This window comes from Rhinichthys klamathensis, unplaced genomic scaffold (genome assembly GCF_029890125.1).
Source record: "Rhinichthys klamathensis goyatoka isolate OS25496 unplaced genomic scaffold, OSU_Roscu_1.1 h1tg000020l_1, whole genome shotgun sequence".
NCBI classification, from domain to species: Eukaryota; Metazoa; Chordata; class Actinopteri; order Cypriniformes; family Leuciscidae; genus Rhinichthys; species Rhinichthys klamathensis.
This window is the reverse complement of record NW_026606571.1, coordinates 3,752,501-3,776,019: the sequence shown is the minus strand read 5'-3', so window position 1 is coordinate 3,776,019 and position 23,519 is coordinate 3,752,501. Positions and strand designations below refer to the sequence as shown.

Below are 23,519 nucleotides of genomic sequence, written 5' to 3'. Positions count from 1 at the left end.
AATAGCATTTATTTTACTTTAACAAAATAAAACAAAGCTATCACACTTGCAGTGCGAAAGACTGCGCTTTTAAAAACAATATATTTCTTAACATTTTCAATTATTTTTACTTGCATCAATGCAAGAGAATGTTAAAGCAAGGTTACAGTATTTGCGTAATGTTGTCTCTTAAAAATATATGCACACCTCACATCTAGTTTTTGCCGTTATATAATTACTAACAACCATCTCAATACCTGGGAGTACTTAATAGTCCTTAAAATGAGAATATTAAAACAGAATTTTGTAATATTTTGTTTGTTTGTCACTTTTTTTTCAGCGAATAGTATAATTTTTTTAACACACAGAAAAAAAGATAATCAAGCAAATAATGTATAATAAAGCATAGAAGACTGAAAAATCATACTAAATATTGTGCAGTAATATGGATTGTTTGCTGGCATTTGAACATTATATGGATAGACTAGGAAAATAAATGTTTCTAGACTATACTGAGACCACAGAGTTACTTGCCAGTGAGGACTAGATTATGCATGCATTTTTCAGTCAATAATATATCATTGTTGCCATGTAACACTCTAGCTAAGAGCAAGAGTGCAGAACATACTGTCAAGGGCTAAAAATATTCACATCCTTTACATCTCCCCAGCAGCAAAGCAAATTGCAGTTAAATTCTGGGTAACAACATTGAACAATGAGCTAAACTTTAAATGGTACTTGAAGAAGAACAGTCAGCAGGTTTAAAAAAAAAAAAGAAAACCAGACCAGAAACACGTACTTTACATCCCAAAAGGTTTCCTAATCATAAATTATTGCTAAATCAAAGATATTACTTTATTTGAAAAGAGAGACGAAATCAAGAGAATGATTGACTCCTAAATCAGTATTTCTTGTGAGCATAATATACACAGCACAAGAATGATATCCAGCTACTTAAGTATTTTAGAGAGCAGAGCATAACCAGAAAAAGTATATGAATTATATAAATCACCATGACTTTTATAAATTATTACATGAAGAGATTTTCATTTGGTTTTTACTTTGAGAACTACATCAGACCTCAGATGGACTAGGAGATTTATCCAAAAGTCTTTATTCAGCTGCCACTTTATGGAAATGTACATCATATTACAAAGTAGAAAATAACAGTAAAACCATTGAGAGCTTAATCCATATTCTGTGTGCAGTAATTCATATTAGTGAAGTTTCTGACTCAATATAAATACCTTGGTGCAAAAGGCCACCGTGGAGTCAACACTTGGTTCATGCCTTTTAAATTCACAATTTAAAGTCTCAGTCCTGAAAAAAAAAAATCTGTCCCCCTTATTCATATTCTTCCTGACAGACACATAAAGGATACACAATTCTGTGGAGAAATGATGAGATTTTTTTTTACATTTCTTTTGATTCCCCAATTTTTAAAGGGCAAAACAGACTTTTTATATCACAGAATAGCATGCCTTATTTCAGATTTGCTACCTAATGACATGAAATATACTTATTCAGTGGCAATTTTGGCTCAAGACATGTTGATGATGAACACTGAAAGGCTGTACAAGAAATGAGCTGGCATCTGTTTGGCAGGAATAAAACCAACACAAGAGTCGAATCATAAACCCATAACCGAGGGAAACACGGCTGTTCCTGCAGAGGGAAAAGAGCATCAGAAGTCCATCTAACAACAATTGTTAAACTTGTGCTCACATAAAAATGACAAACAGGACTAAAGAAAGAGTTTTTAAAATGACAGGCACATTCTTTGTTATTATGGTTAAATGGAAACATTTTAGTTTTTTGCAATTACACTGCAGCGATAAGACAAAAGTATTTCCAAGCCTAATTAACTGGCCAATATTTGGTCAATATTCTGCCTTTTTGGGCGGTTTACAGAAGATTTACCTCCTCATTGTGTCAGTTATGAAAGATAAATCTATCCATCACACTACTAATGCAACTCAACCAGGCTTTTCCCCATGTATGCCTTAGGCTGAAATGATTTAAATGAGGAATAATGTGACGTGTAAGTAAATATGATATGTATTTCATTGTATTATTTCAATGTATTTCATTGTATTATGTATACAGTATATTAGCAAATTAGCTCACAAGATATCAATATTAGCATTTGATAAACCCATACTGGTCAACTGTGAATGCATAGCAAAAATATTTACTTCTATACATAATACTATTATGTATGTAATAATTATTGTATATAGACATCAGCAATGATATATATTAGGTGAAATAATGTCACTGCCATGTCAGTGATTCGTACTTTTTGGGCTACCTTGACCGTCTGCAGAGTCAATGTCTGGGACTTTCCAGTCTTGCTTGCGTCCTTTCTCATAAAGAGCCTTGAGAACCTTCCGGAACTCTTCTTTTCCTCCGTTATGACTCAGCTCCAGGTACTTCCTGTACAACTGTAGGGCGGTCCGTGCATCTTCAATACTATCATGAGTTTCACCCTGGATGTTCAGATCTAAACAAATATTCAAAAAGCCATAAACGCTGATACACGGAAAATGACATATGAGGTCAGGAGATAAGGAAAGTTTATGCGAGAAACCTACCTAGGAAGTACCATGCCAGGAAACGCAGAGATATCATTCGTTTCCTAGGCATGTGGAAGAGGTAGACGGTGTCAATCACCTGGTCTTTTGGAACCTACAAAATTTGAGGGGCTTAATATTGGTTTCCATTTTAAACTTACTTTCCACATACTAAATTAAATATTAACTTACACAAATTCAACTCACCATCAAGTTAATGACTCGAAAATCCTTCTGCAAGCCGTGGCCGACAAAGCGAACGCCAGTGTCGATAAGAAATCGCAATTTAAGATACGTAGACTTCAGAGTAGTCAAGTGTTTGGATGAAATCTTTGCATCCAGGTCTCCAGGTTTGATACCAGAGTACTGAGTCAGGTAGTCCACCACCTGTACATGCAAAGAGGTTAAACTAGTAAGAAGCAGAAAGTGTTTTCCCAACATTTTGAACATGATTTCATGTTTTTGACAAAAACACCGAAAGCCCACGTACAGTAATATGGAAATCACTAGTCAAGTACAGTGATTCACCTTACGCTTAAATTATTCGAAAATAATGACCGTTATAATGACGGTAACAGATCTCTCCTGATAAGGCACAAAACTGAGGTTCTCACTTTATGAGGTCATTAAAAAGCCCTTATCATTTCCAAAGGTAATTTCCCTATTATGCGAGTTACATTTTGGCCACATACACACAGCAGCTAAATTCGGTTGTTAATTCAGCTTTTAGTGTTTAAACATTTTCTGTACACCCAAAGTTTAGTAATTTACAGGAGTGACAACCGCATTCTACAATCAAATTAAATCCAGAGAAATGCAGGTAGTGACAACGGCCTTTACAAAAATTAGCAGTTTGTACAGAACCGAACTGAACAGAGTTGTTACTGCCGTATTTAAACGCACACATGTTACTCTTCTGTATGTGTGCAGTGCAAGAAAGTCACAGGGAAAGAGGTATGAGCCTTGACTTACCTGTGTTGCCAGATCTTGCTAGAAAAAAACACTGAACAAGAAACAAGCTCATAATAAACCGAAATAATTCCAAATGCTTTATATTGAAAATAAGATCAAAATATCGTGACTCTCACCTTCCCACTTTAATAACTCTACAAACTTAAACGTTTTATGAGCCAAGCTTATACAACAACCCCAAAAACGCTTATAATAAGTGGACATGGCAACACTGCAAGAGAGCGCTCTGCGACGAACACGACACCTCTGTCGAGGGCATACGGCTGCATACGAAATCGCAAACTTCCCTACTATAAAGTAGGCAAAAAACATTATGTGACAAAAAAAGTGTGTCAATTCACAGTACTCATAAAAGAGTAGGCAAAAAAAATCCCTGGATGACATACTTGTTCTGGAGAGCTTCGGAAGTGATTTCGGACACTTTACTATCCCATGATGCCGCGGGAGCGGATTTATGAATGGCAGTGAAGAGATGTAACTGACGCTGTTAGGTCACGTGATAATGACAACATGGCGAATGCAGTAAGTCCAGATTACACTCATACTACATAGACTCATACTATATAGAATGTACTTTTTTGTGGTTGTGAGGTAATTACTTATTCAAAATCAGTACCTACTCAAGAGAGCACGTGATTTCGGATGCAGCCAATGAGTCATTTGTAATATTATTATTTTTCGTAAAAATAGAGCATACCAGACTGTTGCTATGATTACCACGGTGTCATCACAGTTTCAGAAGTTGTGTTCAGTACACACAAACACAATGATAATTTAGGGGATTCACTCCCATATTAAAATGCGGTTGTCACTCCTGAAACTTTACAGTGTGTACATGTCCTTAGAATGTTTTGACAGTCTTGACCTGTTCCTGTGTAGATATGTAGTCATCAATGAACGGCACTCCCTCATTGGGACCCTGGCCTCTCACACATGTGATACGAGCGACAGACATCTGGCTGGGCTTAATGGTGGACTTGGTCCCGTCACTGCGCAGTTCTGCCTCTTCCTGTTCAAGCACACGAAAGCATTAAATATTTAGGGTAGGGTGTTTAAAAATATTTACAGAATATTAGTGTTTCCAACTGACCTGGTTGAGTGTGACAAACTCTGCGTCTAATCCAACAAGTTCTCCAGCCTGCGGCATCTCGCTCATCATTAGGGGGATGAAGGTGGCGTGACTCTTCCTCTGTTTCCGTGCCAACGAGGCCTCTGTCAGCAGAACGCTGGCCTCAATAGGGTTCTTAACTATGAGGAAATGGAGTAGATACAGGAATAATTAAAATGATACAAAAACAAAACAGCTGCAAAACAAATGTCACCAAAAACAAAAAAATATATACATGTGTATTATAAAGGTTTATAATCATAATAAAATGCAAGGAAACTTCATAACTTTTTTGTGCTAACATTAAAACATTTTTAGTGAGAAGATTACACTATAGAACAGTTCAAAAGTTTTGGGTGAGAAAGATTTTTTAATGTTTTTGAAAGTGTCTTATATTCACCAATGCTGTATTTTTGGTCAAAAATACAGTTGAATTATTGTGTGATATTGTAAAATATATTATAACAAATTAAAATAAATGTTTTCTATTTAAATACATTTTAAATTGTAATTTATTGCTGTGATGCAGAGCTGTATTTTCAGCATCATTACTCCAGTCTTCAGTGTCACATGATCCTTCAGAATTAATTCTAATATACTGATTTGCTGATCAATGTTGAAAACTCTTTACTGTCACTTTTGATTGATTTAATGCATCCTTGCTATGTATATTATACTATGCATATTACAAATGTTACATAATTATAATAAAATGCAAGCAAAATGTGTTTTTTGTGTGTGTGTGTGTGTGTGTGTGTGTGATAACTGATCCATTTTTCAAGAGAGAATGTGTATTTAAAGTCAGATAAAGTATCACATACTTCGCAAATCATACTTGGCGTTGTAGTTCCTCTTGATGTAGTAAAGTACAGCCGGAACCTTCCAGTTCGCATCAAACTGTGCTGATTCAGCCTAATGAAGATAGATTTCGTGAAACAATTCAGTGTCATAAAAAATAAAACAAGTTTTTACTGAGCTAATACATTACAGTGTATATGGGCTGTGTAAAGTGGAAATTTGACTGATGTTTGGTATTTTTACCTTGTCAATCGGCTCAATCAGAAAATCATTGAACAGATACCACTGCTGGTGTGTTACTCCCTGAAAGCAAGACACAGAAAACTCAGTTCATGTCCAACATATCATGTCAAATATCTATAAGTGCTTAAAAGACTTTGCTCACTTCTTTCCTCTGATGGTAGGTCTCGCCCACTTTGATATGTGCCACCAGGTTTCCTCCGGTCCGAGCATCTTGGATATGAGACACAGTGACGACCAAGTCATAGACAGAAGCCCCATCTGCCTCTGCACTTTCAGTCAGCTATAAGAAGAAATAAGTCACAATTTGGTTGAGCAGAGTTTTCTTTTAATAACCTCCAATGTCATCTGTCTGAGGTTTGACAATCCTTGATATGGTTAATGAAGTTCATCTGTTGAGTTAAAAAGAGTGAAAAGGTGTTCCTCACCTCCTCTCCCTCGGACAGGCAGCTGACCTCCAGGCCCTGAGACTTACTAATGCACATTTTCAGACTAAGAGGGATCCACACGTGCCTCATGTCCTCCGCTTGAGAGTCAAATGTCAAGCCCTCCACACTGCACAGCTCTTCCCTGTACACAACACGTGCGCACGCGCACACACACACACACACATATATATAATTAGAATATATATGTATCAGGGTTAGTATCATTAAATAAAACTATTTAAATATTTCTGTTAAAGGTTGTATCAGCGATTTCAGGCCCAAAAAAGGCCCAAATATAAATGATCATCACATTCATCTAATCTTTCCTAACGATCCGCTAGCTGCCCGCCCCATAAGCAGGCCGTCAAAAAAACGCGTCTCTGTAGACAGCCTTGGCTCTGAGATCTGCACACAAAAACAATTGGTTTCACCAACCACTCAAAACCAAAATAAATAGTGTTCCAACCAATCACCGACGGGGGGTGGGTGTTGTTAGGTTTTGCGCAAAGTCGGAGCTGAAGAAGAAGCCAGCGTCTATCAACGAACCTATGTCTGTGATTGGTTGGAACACTATTTATTTTGGTTTTGAGTGGTTGGTGAAACCAATTGTTTTTGTGTGCAGATCTCAGAATGTGATAATTTATGTTTGGGCCTTTTTTGGGCCGGAAATCGCTGATACAACCTTTAATTGAAATAAAGCTGAAATAAAATATAAATATTAGTTGAAAAACTTAATCTAGGTAAATGAAAATTAGAAATGTTGCATTGGCAAGTTTAAGTTGAAGCACTAAAATTATTAACTGGAAATAATTAAACTTAAATAGTATTATTTAAAAAAAACTATTAAAATGCACATAATGCACATATTGAAATGACTAAAAATGAAACCAGAAATAACATATACTCACATATACACACACACACACACAAACACATATACATATATAAATATATATATATATATGCGTTTCTCCAATCATCACACTTACTCTAAACACCATTCTGTCGGTAGAGGCTCTTTGGGTTTGTGAGGTTCAGCAGCCTCTTTCTTCAGGGCTTTGTTGAATGCATACTGTAAACAAAAAGAGTATTCATTGCTGAATGAATGGAAAATCAAGACAAATCAATGTGCCTAGAGTTTTTTACACAAAATATATACCGATCAGCTGAATGAACAGGCTGTTGCATTGCTAATGAATTTTTAACTCACGACGCAAGCGGATGTGTAAAGAATTAGAGAACATTAAAGGGCAGATTTATGGCTGAAAATACATGACTATATATTCTGCCAACAGAAAGGGATATGGGTCTGACCTCAGTCTGTGCCTTCCAGAACTCTGCCTCTTTAGCGCTGTTCACCTCACAGTTGATCACCAGAACATCAGGCAGACAGCGAATGTTCCTGGTCTGCACCTAAAAATAGATATGCATTTAGTATTTAGCCATATACTGCATGTACACTACCGTTCGGTAATATTTTTTGAATGTTTTTGAAAGGAGTGTCTTATGCACACACAAGGCTGCAATTATTTGACCAATAATACAGTAAAACAGTAATACTGTTACATTTTATTAAAATTTAAAATAAATGTTTTCTATTTTAATATATTTTAAAATTTAATTTATTCCTGTGATGGCAAAGCTGATTTCTCATTTCTTCAGTCTTCAGTGTCACATGATCCTTCAGAAGTCATTAGGGGATTCACTCCCATATGACTTACTGTTGGCTGGTATTTCTCACAGTTCTCACACCAGGCCTGTGTGCTCTGTTCCAGACAGATACTCTTCTTCAGGATGTCTGCGAAGTCATATTCCTCTATCGTCTTATCTGTCCACATCCAATTAAAAAAGCAATCCAATTATTTAATTAATTCAGTTTCTAGAATCAAACCACTCTCCACAAAACCTTTAAAAACTCAAGCAAAACATCTGTAATTCATGCCCATGCTGGTCTATATAGATGTGTGAATAATGTGTGGGTGTGGTGGTTCTGACCCTGAGAGCTGTGCTCCGGGTAGTGCATGGTAAACAGCAGAGTCAAAGAAGAGCGAACCGTCTCCTTTCCACAGCGACACAAACTGCTGTTCTCCACTTCACAGCCAAACAACCGCCCAATCACAGACTCCCCTGTGGAACCCAGCGCACTGCCATGGACACAAAACACAAATTGTTCTTAACTCAGTTCTTGTGTAATCTGTTGCATTGAATTGATGGGGCTTGTGTTTCATGAATGATGCAGCTCCACTGTGGAGTCCACACCTGCTGCTGGTTCCTCTGTACGCCTGCGGTCCTTCCTGCTCCAGTGTTTCCTGATGCAGCTGAGCGAGAATAAAACGGTTCCAGCTCTGGATGAGACGTCCCAGACGGGCTTTCCCTGTCTGCTCATCAGAGTCAGCCAGGATCAAACCCAACGCTGATGCCTCGGGAATTGTCCGGAAAGCCCGGAGAAAATTACTGGCCTGTGAAGGAAACAAACAAACAAATGCTCTGTGCATGTGCATATGCATATGCTATGCTTGACTGACAGCTCTGATGAAATAGATCTGCAACCACAGCTGGTGATGAACTCTGATTGGATGACAAGCTTTATCGTATACCTGGCAGGGGTCTCCTCTACTCAAGTCCAGCATGTGAAAAAGGAACCCCAGCTCACAGGCCAGGCAGAACTCCTTCTGGCACAAGTGATTCTGTACCAGGCACCTGATTGGCTCCAGGAAGTACAGCACCTGTCACAGCACACACAGGGTTAACTATTAACAAAATTCTAGAGGGCTAATACATTCAAAGTGAAAGTTGTGCATTCACAAAATTCCTTAGAGAGCACAAAAAATCCCAAGGACTTTTTAGAGTAATCGGCATGTGACGTATTGGGATTTTTTTTTTTTTTTTTTTTTTTTTGATTCATCAGACAAACTTCAAATTGTATTTCTTGTATAGCTAAAATATATAACTAAAACATATAATATATAAAAAATGTATGCATTTACTTTACTTTAAAATTTGTATGTACTTGTATATTGATTATTATTTATATTTAATACTAAATAAATATAATAATAATATTGCCATAAAAGAGTGTGTGTTTGTATTTTCACCTGGATCATGCAGTTACAGTAAGCATTGGGTATGTGAGGCTCCAGACCAGCAAACAGAGTCCGGTTATAGTGTTTAAAATCAAAGTCTTCCAGTCCCAGTTTGGAATATTTAATGGTCACCTGACATAAGAATAAGTCACATAATCAGAACAGCCTTATGTTTCAGGTGTATTTAATAAACATGAGAATCACTACGGATCCCGCAATAGGGCATTGTGATTAATTATTCATATTTTATTATTCAACTGCAGCAAACTTTCTTTGACTTCAGTTCAGTTTTTGTTCTAAAAACAATATATATAACATAATCTCTTCTAAAAGGAATTTGCATGCAAACATTAATTTGTAATGGACAAAATAGCTTACGTGGTATGTAATTATTGAACAAAACATCAAGATCTTTGGTTTATGCACAATAATGGCTCATCACTACCTTCCTGTATTTCTTTGGAATCATGTAAAGATGCGGCTCCTCATCTCGACCAATAGGAGACTCCGGGACCTGATTATAGCTGTCATACTCAAGTTCTACGTCTTTTATCTTATAAGGAACCTGGGAAAAACAGAGATAAAATGTGTAAAGAAATTACCGGTTATACAGCATTACTGAACTGAAATGATTGACACATTGTCAAATAACATACCAAAGACACTGGATCAGCTACATTACTGTAAGATATGACTTCACTCTTATAACATATGGAAAATGTTTGTCTTGACTAACTGTCTTGACTTTAATTACTCAATAATTGTTTAGTAAGTAGTTTACTCATTTAATGATGCTGGAACCATTGAAACATTTCAATTCAGCATTTTGCCATCTTTAGATGATCCAAGCATAAACTAGAATCAAGTTTGAAAAGAGCACATGCTTGCCTGGTTTCTGGGACGGGTTCTAGGATTGGGGGCATATCCAATAAAGCCCACAGTCTTCATAGTCCTAAGAATCTCTGCATCTACAGCAGGGGCTCGTCTGACACAGTGAAAAGAATCAACATCAACAAACCACCACACATCTCATTTGTTGAGGAGGGAATTGATATTCATAAACTACATAAATAAAATTGGTGTCAATAAAAAAAAAAGTGTGAGATACCAGATATAATTTTGCTCAAATTGAAGAATATCACAACAAATCCAGTTCTAGTATTTATGATCATGACCTAGAATGAGACATACTGCAGGGGGCAGTATTACTCAATAACACTTGGATACAGGGGATGTGTGCAAAATACCATCCTACTATACGACATTCTGCAAAAAATAGTATTCATATTGTGCACAGTATGCAAACTGAATGTATGCATAGATGACCTGCTAAATTTGCCAAAACATGCAGTATACAAAAGAACACAATGTTCTATGTTGTTGTTGTATGTTGTATGTTCAACCTTTAATTTCCAATGAAATACCAGCAGCAATTTTTAACTTCTTTTTTTACTTATAATTTGATTGAACAGGCAATGTTTCCACAAAATTGGATTAAAAATGTGACCTATGAGTTTATATTTGATATACACAAAATATAAATAAATACATGTATAATAAATATAAAAATAAATATATAAACAATAACCTTATTCTCATGGATCTTCAAGCACTATATCCCTTTATAAAATATCTCAAAATATTTATATATGCACTATCTTTGAAAAGTTTGGGGTCAGAAAGAAAGAAATACTTTTATTCGGTAAGGATGCATTAAATTGATTAAAAGTGACAATAAAGACATTAACAATATTTTCAAATAAATGTTCAGAATCATGACAAAATTCTGCATGTTTGCCACATTAATATCAAGTGGTACAACTGTTTCCAAAGTCAAAAATGTTTCTTAAGCACCAAATCAGCATATTAGAATTATTTCTCAAGGATCATGTGACACTGAAGACTGGAGCAATAATACTGAAAATACAGATTTGCCATCACAGGAATATATACTTTTTTAAAAATGTATTAAAATAGAAAACCATTATTTAAATTGTAATATTGAAATTAATGTTTTTACTGTATTTTGATCAAATAAATGCAGCCTTGGTGAGCATAAGCATGTATAAGGCAGAATGAGGCTCAGTCATACCTGGGGCTGGGCGTGATAAGGGGGGTGGGCCAATCAGAGAGCAGCGGCTCTGTGCTGGTAAGGGGCATTGGCAGAAGGCACAGAGGCATCAGCTCATGGTTCCAATCCAGCTGGGGCAAGGAATCCACCAGGCAGGGCAGGGCTAACTCCGTCTCCCTGGAGTAACTGTTGAAGGATACCTCTGGGGCGCTGGACCACAGGTGCACACCACCACCAGAGTCCCCAAAGGAGAGCGCCTGTTTGCTGGACGACACATCAAAGCTCATCAGCAGCTGCCCCACTGTGTTGACGTGGAAGATATCAGCCAGACTGGCCAGGCCGGTGGGCTCGCAGAACTGACACTGACCTACAGCGACACACACACACACACCAGGATCTCAGTGACAAATAATAAGCAATAATATTTTTGTATAATATTTGAATGTTTTTTTTTAATACCATTATTAATTACCACAACTCTGTTGTAAACAGATATCTTCAATCATACATCGTCATATGAACAATAGTAAGTAAATAGACTAATACATCACAGTAAAGGTTCCAGGTTTATTTCAAATCGGATATAATGGAAAAATGGCTTGCCGTTTAGTGGAGTCAACTGTAAACTCAGTAACAACCCTGAATGATTAATTGGTCTTATGAATCTCACAAATCAGTGAGTCTAATTGGAACCTGATTCAAAACCAAAAGGGTTTTTTGTGTGAATCTTTTTGACTAAGATGAAAAAGAACCCGTTTGTAATAGGCATTTGGTTACTGGTTAAGATCCATCCCCATACAGCATACAATCAATAACTTTTAAGTCACTAAAAAAACTAAACGGTTTTCAACAGCTAAATTGCTCGCCATCAGATTCTGTTACTCCCATGTTTCTCATACAAAAAGGTTATATTTATCAAACTGATGCTGATTAAGATTCATCACATCATCTATATGTACAGTATGTGAGAGAGTAATAAGTACAAGAGTGTTGTCAATTACTATATTTTTGTAAAGAAGTCATTTTATTTTTTCTACAATCTTTTAATTACAAACCAATTCATTTTTTTAATTAAAATTTTTAATTGAATAAAAATATCTGCATATAGTTCATATAGTAGCAAACTCTAGTGAGATGATATCTAACAAAACCACACATGGACTATCACAATTTTCTTGTGCACATTTGCGACCTGTCTGGAGCCCTGTAAAGGCAAATAAGTTGTGCAACAAGTTTCAAAATACTCACATATTGTCATATGTTTAACCTCTGTGTAATCTTTAAAAACTACCGGTATTTAAGAACTCTGCTTCTCTTACAACTTTTTTCCTTTTTTTCTGATTTCAACCAAACCCCAAAGGATAAAAATCAAACTCCAGCCAACATTGTTCTTTTTCGACTTGAAAATACAGCACATTATGCTGTGTAAGAATGTCTTACACAGTCAAGTCAAGGACATTGTCTGGGACACTGTTGAGCTCCTTCAGCAGGATTAGTTCATGTGACCCACCGACTAAAAAAAATCTATGTGGACAACATGACAACCACCAAAAGAGAAATGAAAGCAAAGTGGGACTTTTAAATGCTGAAAAACTGCACCTAATGGTCACATAATATCAGCAAGCTTCAGAAACATGAGTCTGGGAACAACAACGGTAGCCAAAAGAAGACCACTATAGGTTGATGAAAATCATTTGCAAGTTGCAAATAAAAGTACCACATTTCGTCAACAGATCATGGACACTTAATGTTCTCTTTTCAGTGGTAATAGTTAGGTAAATACCAGTACTAGCACTTCGGAGACACACACGTGCATCATACCTGTTTGTGAAATGATAGCCAGACGGGAGGTGTATGTGGGGATAAAGCGGAGAAAAACGGGGTCCACATGGACCTGCAGTGGGCTGATGGCCCTCATCATGCGTAGGTCATACACCATGAGGAACCGGTCACATGACAGTCCATTCAGGCCACGGCTCGAGAAACCACATGCCGCTAACAGGTTGCCATGTACGTCGAAATCTGACAGGCTTCCGGAGAACGCGTCAAACTCATACTCCATTTTAAATGTACGTACATCACGCAGAGACACCTGTGACAAATAATTCAGAAATGACAATGGGGAGATTAATTTAACATTGATTACTATATATTTTTCCCATATACTTTAGAGATTAATTAAGGTTATGCATATTGATGAGATGAATGCATTCAACAATAATGGTTGGAGTAATCGTTCATTATCTATAAATCTACACCAGAAACAAATTAAATTTATTTGCAGCAGTAAGATTTTAGGTTAGTCACCTTTTAGTTTTTTGCTGTATACACACGTATTTCATTCATAAAACTCCATGGACAAAACTTACAGGAATTTGTAGAAAAATGTTGTTTAAAATACTATATTTAAACAAATGTTGGCAAATGACATGAGCTGTAGTTACTAACAAAATAAATATTTTCATTGAACTGCAATGTGATCATATAAACTGTTGTGGTGAGACAGATCGATCCATGCACATAAAGCTCTTCCACTTAATTTTGTAGACAAGCTGAAAATTCCAACTACCAAATAGTCTGAGCTGATCTGCATGTGAGCAATTTAGGAATGTATGAATGAACAAAAAGAAAAAGCCCTATGTATTCTACCCGTGTTTATAGCTAAAGTGTATGCAGCACGTTCCCACATATAACAGCAAAACTTTTCACACACCACATCCCTCTATTTCTGTGGGAAAAGCAAAAGGAGGAAACTGTGTGTTCCACATCCATTTTCGTTTTACTCCTTCACTCACCTTGCCAGATGTGTGACCGCAAAAAAAGAAGCGATTGGACTGTCTCATGATGGCGACTCCAGGCACTTCAACAGTAAACTAGAATGACAGTAGAAATGAAATGAACACTTTAGAAAAAGATCTCTGAAACATCCCATCATAAATGTTGTAAAATGAGTCTTGAAAATATCCATAGATTCATCTTAAAAAAGAATTTTAAAAATAATATACAAAATAATATAAATTGAAAAGAATGAAATTAATGCGATTAAAAATAAAGATAAATAAAATAAAATAAATGCAAATAAATAAATATATATTGAAAAACACTAAAACAATAAACATTAACAAAGTTATTAACAAAGCTGAACTATAAAATATTAAAATTTATTTTTATATATTTTTTATCATTATTTCGAAAAGAAACAAAGAAAATATGCTATCTAGAGATTTTATTTGTTTAATGATCTATAAAAAAATTAATAAAATAGACAAAATATATATATACATTATTATAAAAATTAACTATACAATGTAAATAATTACAAAAAAAAGTTTATTTAAAAAGTTTATTAATAAATTCTTTATAAAAATAGGTAGAGCTAGTAAAGTATTACCGAGTGGTATTGTATCACCTTACTTTTTGTGTTTCCTGTACTGTGGTGAGGTCAAGTTCTACCACGTAGTTCTGCAGACCCCCCATTAACAATGTGTTATTATCGTTCAGAATCAAACTGTGCATGTCTGCACCCTCCTCCATTCTGAAAACAAAATGAATGAATGAACACCCGCACATAGGCATACACAAGAAAATAAAACCATTTATTACAGTATTCACAGTATTTTCTGTATGACCCCCTTTTGAGGGCTTACGACTCACACCAGTGCTTGTCTGGACATGTAAATGTAGTATATATATATATATATATATGTAGGTGTGCAACTCACGGAAAATCAAACATAATAAAACCTCCTCGCGTGAGGCATTTGAGGTTGTTTTTGGTCAGAAACAGCACCCCTGTGTCCATACTCTGGATGTGGCGAATGTCATCAGTCATGTGGACCTGGAAAGAGGAGTAGCGGCCCATTGTCGGACCAAAGAAGGAACTTGCATGTCCCTATTATGAAAGAGAGGAAAGAACAACCACACACACACACACACCTAAGTCAGTAATGCGGCTCAGGCTTGTGAATAAAATGACATCATCTCAGTGTGGAAGTACATCAGACAGAGATACTGCATTCGATCACTATCCAAACCACAGCTGAATTTTTGGAGTGAGATTAAACTTTAACCTTAAATCTCCCAAATTCAATAGAAATAGTCATCCATTCATGCAGAATTTTTGGTGAAAACACTTTCTATGTTGGATGTTGTCTCATTTATAGCTTGGTGTGTTTTTTCAGTAAATGACATAAATGCAGTAATAATGTGTCACTTCACCCGGTGGTTCCCCATCCACAGGAGCTCCTCCTGCAGGTCGAAATGTGTGGCCGTCACAGGGATCCCGACCTCAGCAGCCACGCTGTGCAGCTCCGAGTACATGCCCTCCACTATGTGCACGGAGTCGGACCCCGGCACGGCTAACGCATCGGGGTCGAGCTCCACGCCCTGCATCAGCGCGGGGTCGAGCCGCGGGTCCAGGGAAGAGTCCAGACCGGGCTCCAGGCTGCCGTGCAGGCCAGGCGCGTATTCGCCCAAGCCCGGGTCCAGACCCTCGAAGTTCATCATGAGGATGGTGATGCTGGGTTAGAGGGACAGCAAAATGAGGTCAAGGATGCCTTTTGTGTCCCTTATGAATAAATACGACTTAACAAAAAGCTTTAACTCTTTTTTTGTGTGTGTGTTATTAAATGTATTGTTCTTAATACATCAACAAAAAATCTATTAACTTTTAATTTAACTTTCATCCTCCTCCTTAATGAAATGGCTTTACGGTTTCCCAGCTCTGTTTCTAATTTCTTCTTAAAATCAAGAATGATAAAATCATACTCCCCCCTTGCATTTTTGAATGATCATATTTATTTTATATATATACATTTGACTAATTTATTTAATATTTTGCTAATATTAACAATAAATAAATTTTTAGTTAGTGTCATGAAATTGATCAGGCTAGTAATAGCTAAAATAAAATCTATACATATTAAAAAAAAAATTATAAGAAATTTACATTTACATTTATTAATTTAGCAGACGCTTTTATCCAAAGTGACTTACGAATGAGAACAATTAAAGCAGTTAAACTAACAATAGGACAACAATATGCAAGTGCTATGACCCTTCCCAGATTAATCTAACGCAGTACATGTACTTTTTTTATTTATTTTTTTATAAATAGATATAGAATAGAAGAGAAAGTGTTAGTATTAATGGATCGAGTGTTGCCGAAAAAGATGCGTCTTAAGCAGTTTCTTGAAAATGGCTACGGATTTAGCAGTTCTGGTTGAGTTAGGCAGATCATTCCACCAGCAGGGAACAGTCAAGGTAAAGGTCAGAGAAAGAGATTTTGTGCCTCTTTGAGATGGCACCACAAGACGACGTTCACTTGCAGAGCGCAAGTTTCTGGATGGCACGTAATTCTGAAGTAATGATTTTAGGTAAAGGGAGCAGAGCCAGTGGTTGTTCTGTAGGCAAACGTCAGTGACTTGAATTTGATGAGAGTGGCAACTGGCAACCAGTTCAATTTTGTGAGGAGAGGAGTGACGTGTGCTCTCTTCGGCTCATTAAAGACCACTCTAGCTGCAGCATTTTGGATCAGTTGCAGAGGTTTGACAGTGCAAGCTGGAAGACCAGCCAGGAGAGCATTACAATAGTCCAGTCTGGATAGAACAAGCGCTTGGACAAGGAGTTGCATATGAAGGGCCTGATTCTCCTAATGTTGTATGAGGCAAATCTGCAGGACAAGCACAGTTCTAGCAATGTGGTCTGTGAAGTTCAATTAATCAATCACAACTCCAAGGTTCCTGGCTGACCTTGATGGAGTAATGGATGACGAGCCTAGCTGAATGGAGAAGTTGTGGTGTAGTGTTGGGTTGGCCGGTACCACAAGCAGCTCTGTCTTCGCAAGGTTAAGTTGAAGGTGGTGGTCGTTCATCCAGCCAGAAATGTCTGTAAGGCAGGCTGACAGAATCAGCTTTTCAAAATGGAAAGGAACCCTTTTAGATAATGGACCCAGTTGTGGAGACGTATGTGCTTCTTTTCAAAACCTACAGTGAGCTGCCTACCTAGACAGCAATATTTTAAGCACCATGAGTTCTATAAGCGCATTCCGAGTGAACGCCTATTACACCCACATACCGCTGTCTAGGTAGACAGCTCTGTAGGTTTAGAAACACAACAGTAAGTTACTGTTGGAGTCTACGTGAATAAACGGGACGTTATTTTACCGTGCGCGACAGTTTTCCGGTGTCCTACTGCAGTACAAACAAGAAAAATGTTATATGCAAATATTTTTAAAATTGGGCGTGCATCAATACATCTGAATTAAAGAGCAACGTTATTTGTTTTCTTTGCGTGGAACGTCTGACATCTAACGTTACACTCACGATTTCAAATAGCAAAAAGTTCTTTTGAACACGTAACAGGAAGGGCCTTAAAATGTGTAGTTTGAACATTTAACAGGATAAATCATACCTTTAGACTACAGTTATCCTCGGATCCATATGCACACTACTCCCTTCATTCAAAACAAAAACAAGCACGCACTTCCGGGTGAGATCTTCTTCTTCTTCTTCTTCTTTGTTTTTAATGGCGGTTGGCAACCAGCTTTTGGTAAATTACCGCCACCTTCTGCTCCGGAGTTTGAATTTCCACACAAACAAAAAATAAACATAAATATATATATTTTTTTTTAAGAAAAGAAAAAGAAAAAAAACTTATGACACACACACATTCATTCATTTCACAACACACTTTCCATATCCCTGTTTGTCATAATCTATTAAACAAACCAGTGTCCCTTAAGAAAGTTAACAATATTCTAACCTGTGCTCAGTCACCCAAATTCAACACTCCTTTTAATGTTAATTCCTGCACCCCTAATTCCCTCAAATTATTCCTCATTATCACTCTCTGTACCTCATACCTCCTACATCTTAAAATGATGTGCTCCACTGACTCCTCTTCCTGACACCACTCACACAAGCCTGTCTCATGTTTTCCTATCATTTTCAGTGATTTGTCCTTGTCATTACAGTTTCCTCTCTCCTGTGCCCACCACCTAACCTAGTTATTTTTACACTCTTTTGAATTTGATATAAATGCTTTCCTTTCTCCTCTCTATCCCACCTTTCTTGCCACATTTGGTTCCTTTTTTCCCAGATGATACTTTTGACCTCTGCTTTACTTATTTTAATTTGCATTTCTATATTTCCCTCTTTGCCAATTCATCCACCTGCTCATTCCCTTTCACCCCTACATGTGCTGGAACCCACATAAATTGTACCTGCATGTCCTTCTTGATTTGTTATCCTTGTAACTGACTGAAGGACTTCATACAATACATCCTGACGGCTTTTTGAGTGAAAAGACCTTAAACTCACAAGGACTGAGGATGAATCGGAGCAGATCAGCACCTTTTCTTGTCTTGTTTTTTCCACCCACCTAAACGCAACTAACACTGCCACCATTTCCACTGTGTATACTCCTAAAAAATCTGATGTTCTTCTATTATAGCAACACTAAGTAAGATTTTTTTACCGTAAAATAATGTTTCCAAAATCGTTTCAGTGGTGCATTAAGTCGTAACAGGGTGAAAGGCACTTATGCCTCCGCTTTGCGGTCCTATATCTGCTATAACCATGCTATGTAAGATTGCCAGATCGGGTCGCGTTTCGTAGTTCTAATGAGACATAAGAAAATTACAAATTTGACTTGCTTTACGTCAAGCGTTACAATAGTCATTATTTTGTTTTTCTTCGTTTCTGATGTCGCAATACATCATACTTTCATGAAATCATGCAACATACTCTACCTTGTCTGTGGACATTGTTCATTCCGAGCGAGCGAGCGTGCGACAGTAGGATGGATGATTTACGACAGCGGTAATGGACAATTCCGCTTCCAACCTCTAGGGCGCACGCAGAGGAAAAGTTACTTGGTGTTGCTTTAATTCCTATTCCTTTAGCAGGTATTGCCACCCCATATCCTGTCACTCCTGTCTCAGGTTTCTTAGAACCATCAAACTGCATCTGGGATTATCATCGGTGATAAAATGGTGGCTAAAATGAAAATATTATTTTGTCTGTCTGCCTGTCTATGAAATATGTTTTAATTTTGGGGGGGAAAAAACAGAAAATGTTCCGCTATGGAAAAGTTGTAGAAAAATATTTAAATTATTATTCTCTCTCTCTGTTTTTTTTTTTTTTTTCAGTAGGCTCAGTAGATTAATTTCAAGGCTTTTGTTAATACAATTTAATCTAAAAAAAAAAAAAACATATAAATACATAGGACATCTTATAAAAATATGATGTTCGTGAGTTGAGGTAGGGCCAGAACAAACATTACCAGAAAATCTATAAAAATGATACCACAACAGACTGCCATCTTCAGGACAGAAGACACTCTGTGCACACTATTGGCTTGGTTTGCGGACATAGTCTCACTTCCTCCGATAGCCTAATAAAAAACTCTCAAATGGGGGAACTATCTCATTCAGGGTTCTAAGAACAGTGAGTGGTTATAACCAGGTTTACAGCTTTGGAAGTTCTATCATTTCGATTGTCTAAATGGGAGAATTGTGTTGCTCCATCAAAATGCCAATGAAATGGCGAAACATTTGTGAATGGGAAGATCTGCAGAAGAGATCTACCACCTCAAATTCTCACGAATGTCTTATGTCCTTGAGGTGGAAGAAAATTCCTGTAAATTTGTAATACTGACTTCTAAGTTAACGGCAATGTAATGGTGTCTTTTAACAGCAATATGGAGGTGCACTCCAAAAATACCTTGGTTCAGAAGTACATGAGAAATTCAGGAGGAGCTACTGCCAAGTTTGTTATTTGTTAGTTACGTTATTATGCAATGGTTCAGCATTGGGTGCATTGCATTAACAAATTATTACATCATCACACTTCCCGTAATGCTTTTGTTATGGCATCACAAGTGTGCTTATCTACCGATAGTGGACATTCTTTGTATTTCACATTAAAAAGGAAGCTGTTGACTAATGTAAGAATATCAATCAGAGGTCAAGTTTTTAAGAAAATTCCACAAACTCACGGCACTATCAGTACCATGGGGAAAAGATTGTGTCAGAGAAATAAAAAACTTATATATATATATATATATATATATATATATAGGCTATATATATATACAGTATATATATATATATATATATATATATATAACACACAGACACTATACTGTATATATATATATATATATATATATATATATATATATATATATATATATATATATATATATATATATATATATATATATATATATATATATATATATATATATATCCATTAACTTATATATGTATTTAGTATGTGTGAGAGTTTTTACATTTCATTTTAATATATAGGCCTAGTTATATACAAATTAATCAAAGTACTGATTGCCCCAATGTGTAATGTATAATGTAATGAATTGATAAATAATCCCTGGATGTAAATCCAATGTGGAAGCTAACACCAAGTGCAAACTGGACTGTCTGTGTATGGCTGGATCTGAAGCCTTAAATTGTAGGAAAGCATCAAGGCACGTCCGAATCCATAGCTTCCCTTACTGTCTCCTGAGATATCTTCATCTGATCAGTTTTTGAAGGCAGCATAGATGTATCTTTCACCTGCCTTTGATATAGCCTATACCGCATTCTGTTAAACTATAAAATAAAATTGCGACATAGACATGGTGATGGGGGGGAAAAATATGAGATGGGAGAAAAATTATTTTGCAATGGTTTCGTAGCCTATTAGCCTACCTCACAAATGTTTTGTGTTCTCCAAGAAACTTTGCCCTCGCTCGCAAAATGTCTGCGTTCCCCACTTTGTATTCGCTAGCAAAAAAATAAATAAAAATAGTCTTTGCTAACTAACGCAAAGTTTCTTGGGAAACGCAAAGGTTTTGCGGAGAAGTCATATATTTTGCCAGGGATTGCAAAAGTTGTGACAAAACTGCAAAACGTTTTTGAGAGAACGCAAAAGCATTGAATTACATTTCCCCCTCCAATTTCATTTTTTTCCCCATCACAATCATGCTTTGGTAAATCGTAATTATGACATAAAAAGTCGAAATTATGACATTCAAAGTCATAGAATGTCATAATTTAACTTATATATCATTTTATTTTATTTTTATCTCACAATTGAAATTTAGCAGGCTATGCATAGCTAATTATGATTTCGTATGCCATTATGTCATACTTTTTAATCTCAGAATTATAACTGAGAATGTCATAATTATGACTCGATATGTCAAAATTTCGATTTTTGTAATCTAATAATTATGACTTAATATGTCATAATTACGATTCACCAGCATGATTTTTTTTTTGGCCTTCCATAATAACGAAATCAGGCTATTAAGTTATTATTTTAATAACTTAATATTTTAATAATAATAATACGTTTTCTCGAGCATTATGTTGAGCATCTTGGAGACTGGTTTTTGAGGAACAATATTTTTAATGAAAGCGAAACCTGAAAGACTTAATTAGGTCTCTCTACCTGTCGGATATCGCGGGGAAAATCCTGGTGACTCACCCCATCATCATAAAAGAGGTAGGCCTAAGCTTATAAAAGCAGTTCGCTGTCAATGTCACTACAATAGATTTAACTTCCAATCATTCCAGAAGAAAGGACAGCACAAGACATTTACTATGCATCTATCATTATTCTTGATCGTCCTAGTTTGCGTTGCATTATCGGCGTTTTCAGGCGCCAAAGGAGCTCCGGCGCGCGCATCTGGTGAGGTGAAAATCGCTAAAGCGCTTTCTATCAAACTCAATGAGATGGCGAGAGATTTATACTACATGGTAAGAATGCCTACTTTAAGAAAACATATATTATAATTTTTTCTTAATTTCTAAATTAATTCATTATTGTTTCAGAATCCCTTCTTATGTTGTTGATTATAATAAAGCAATTGTATGGTCTGTGCAGGTTGAGTCTCAGGTTGAGTCTCCTAAAATTGCAAGTATCATTGATGACGCTCCAGTGTCTATAGGACCAATTGACACATGTGATCCCTGGAGCCTTCAAAACAAAAAAGAGGTAACAGGATAATTTAGATGCATTCTTATTGGTCTATTAATGATTCCACAGTAGATCATACGTTTTATATACTGCACTGCACTCTCAGAAAAAAAGTTACAAAAGCTGTCACTGGGGCAGTACTATTTCAAAAGGCACACATTTTGTATCTAAAAAGTGTCTTAAAGGTACATATTGGTACCAAATGTGTACACTCTAAAAAATGCTGGGTTGTCTTAAACCAATTTTATGTCAAATATGGACAAATCCAAACATTGGGTTAAAAATGTAATAAAAAAATGTAACCCAACGGCTGGGTTTGTCCATATTTGACTCATAATTGGGTTAAGACAACCCAGCATTTTTTAGAGTGTACATATTAGTACCTAAATGGTAGGCTATACCGCTTTTGTATAATTTGTTCTGAGAGTGTGCTTATACAAAAATGTTGTCAAATGTTGTAATTTGGCCCTATCTGTCTTTTGCTTTTCAGACTTGCCAATCACGAATTATTATGGCTCTGAAAAACTACACCAGAATTTTTCACAAGGACGGTGTGTTTAAGAATTCAGCTTGCGGTATTTGGAGAGAGCAGGCCAACAAAATCGCTGATGTCACCAGAGACATCCTGCGGGTGCTTAAGGTATGTGTGTTTTTATATTCAAAATCTTTGCTAGTCCACGTATACTTCCTTCTGATGTAACGCACACCTGCCACGTTTCATAGAACAAGAGGCAAAACATTTTTTTCCCCACATCCTTATCTGTTATCCTCCTGGAAAGTTTTGTATGTAAATGTGTTACTTTATCAACTGCTCTAGTAAACCCTTTTAATTTCATTATTGTCTTGTTTGATGACCACAGGAACCAGTGGTTGATGCTCCTTTGACTGCAGTAGAGTGGCATGACAACACTCTGTGCCGGGACAGTGTGGAAAGGCTCTACTCCTTCTCTATCATATCTGCACGCGTCTTCTCTTTTCTGGCATCCCCCGTAGCTCCTACGGTGGAGATGAAACAGTGTTAGATTGAGAGAAAAGAAAGAGAGGTATAGCCTACATGTTGGTAGTGATCATGTTGGTCAAAATGTTCAAACAGCTTTTGCTGCTTCTACAAAGGTTCTCCTGTGTTATAATAACACAGATTTAATAACAACTCAAAGTTGCATTAACATTAAGAATTCATGTGTGACATGATTCGATATATTTATAGAACTATTTATTATGTTCTTATTTATTTCTGTATTTATTGTACGATGATTTTATGTAACTTCCAAGAAGGTGTGTA

The 23,519-nt window shown here is 36.4% G+C and overlaps 1 protein-coding gene across 2 annotated transcripts; it reads right to left on the bottom strand.

The window, feature by feature from the left end:
* Positions 1–1,065: 1,065 nt before the first annotated feature.
* Positions 1,066–17,766, bottom strand: pan2 (poly(A) specific ribonuclease subunit PAN2). Of its 2 annotated transcripts, none has more exons than XM_056240029.1 (26): positions 17,664–17,766; positions 15,471–15,771; positions 14,975–15,144; positions 14,667–14,787; positions 14,048–14,125; positions 13,074–13,344; positions 11,274–11,619; positions 10,070–10,166; positions 9,627–9,746; positions 9,194–9,313; positions 8,696–8,824; positions 8,358–8,557; positions 8,094–8,242; positions 7,820–7,926; positions 7,413–7,511; positions 7,088–7,170; positions 6,099–6,240; positions 5,816–5,953; positions 5,674–5,733; positions 5,454–5,544; positions 4,615–4,772; positions 4,390–4,533; positions 2,760–2,939; positions 2,574–2,667; positions 2,279–2,482; positions 1,066–1,644 (listed from the first exon to the last, which is right to left on the bottom strand). In XM_056240029.1, the coding sequence occupies exons 2-26, from the start codon at positions 15,756–15,758 to the stop codon at positions 1,610–1,612; spliced, it is 3,624 nt and encodes a 1,207-aa protein (XP_056096004.1). In that variant the 5' UTR covers positions 15,759–15,771; positions 17,664–17,766; the 3' UTR covers positions 1,066–1,609. The 2 variants fall into 2 exon arrangements, with proteins under 2 accessions (XP_056096004.1, XP_056096005.1); XM_056240030.1 differs by having other exon boundaries at positions 2,291–2,482.
* Between the last annotated feature and the right edge of the window lie 5,753 nt (positions 17,767–23,519).

Excerpts from the sequence above, each read along its gene's own strand:
- pan2 (XM_056240029.1), bottom strand. The coding sequence starts at position 15,758 with ATGATGAACTTCGAGGGTCTGGACCCGGGCTTGGGCGAATACGCGCCT. Across the intron at positions 11,620-13,073 it reads GGCTATCATTTCACAAACAG|GTCAGTGTCAGTTCTGCGAG; the intron begins GTATGATGCACG and ends GTGTCGCTGTAG. Across the intron at positions 7,927-8,093 it reads CCCGGAGCACAGCTCTCAGG|ATAAGACGATAGAGGAATAT; the intron begins GTCAGAACCACC and ends GGATGTGGACAG.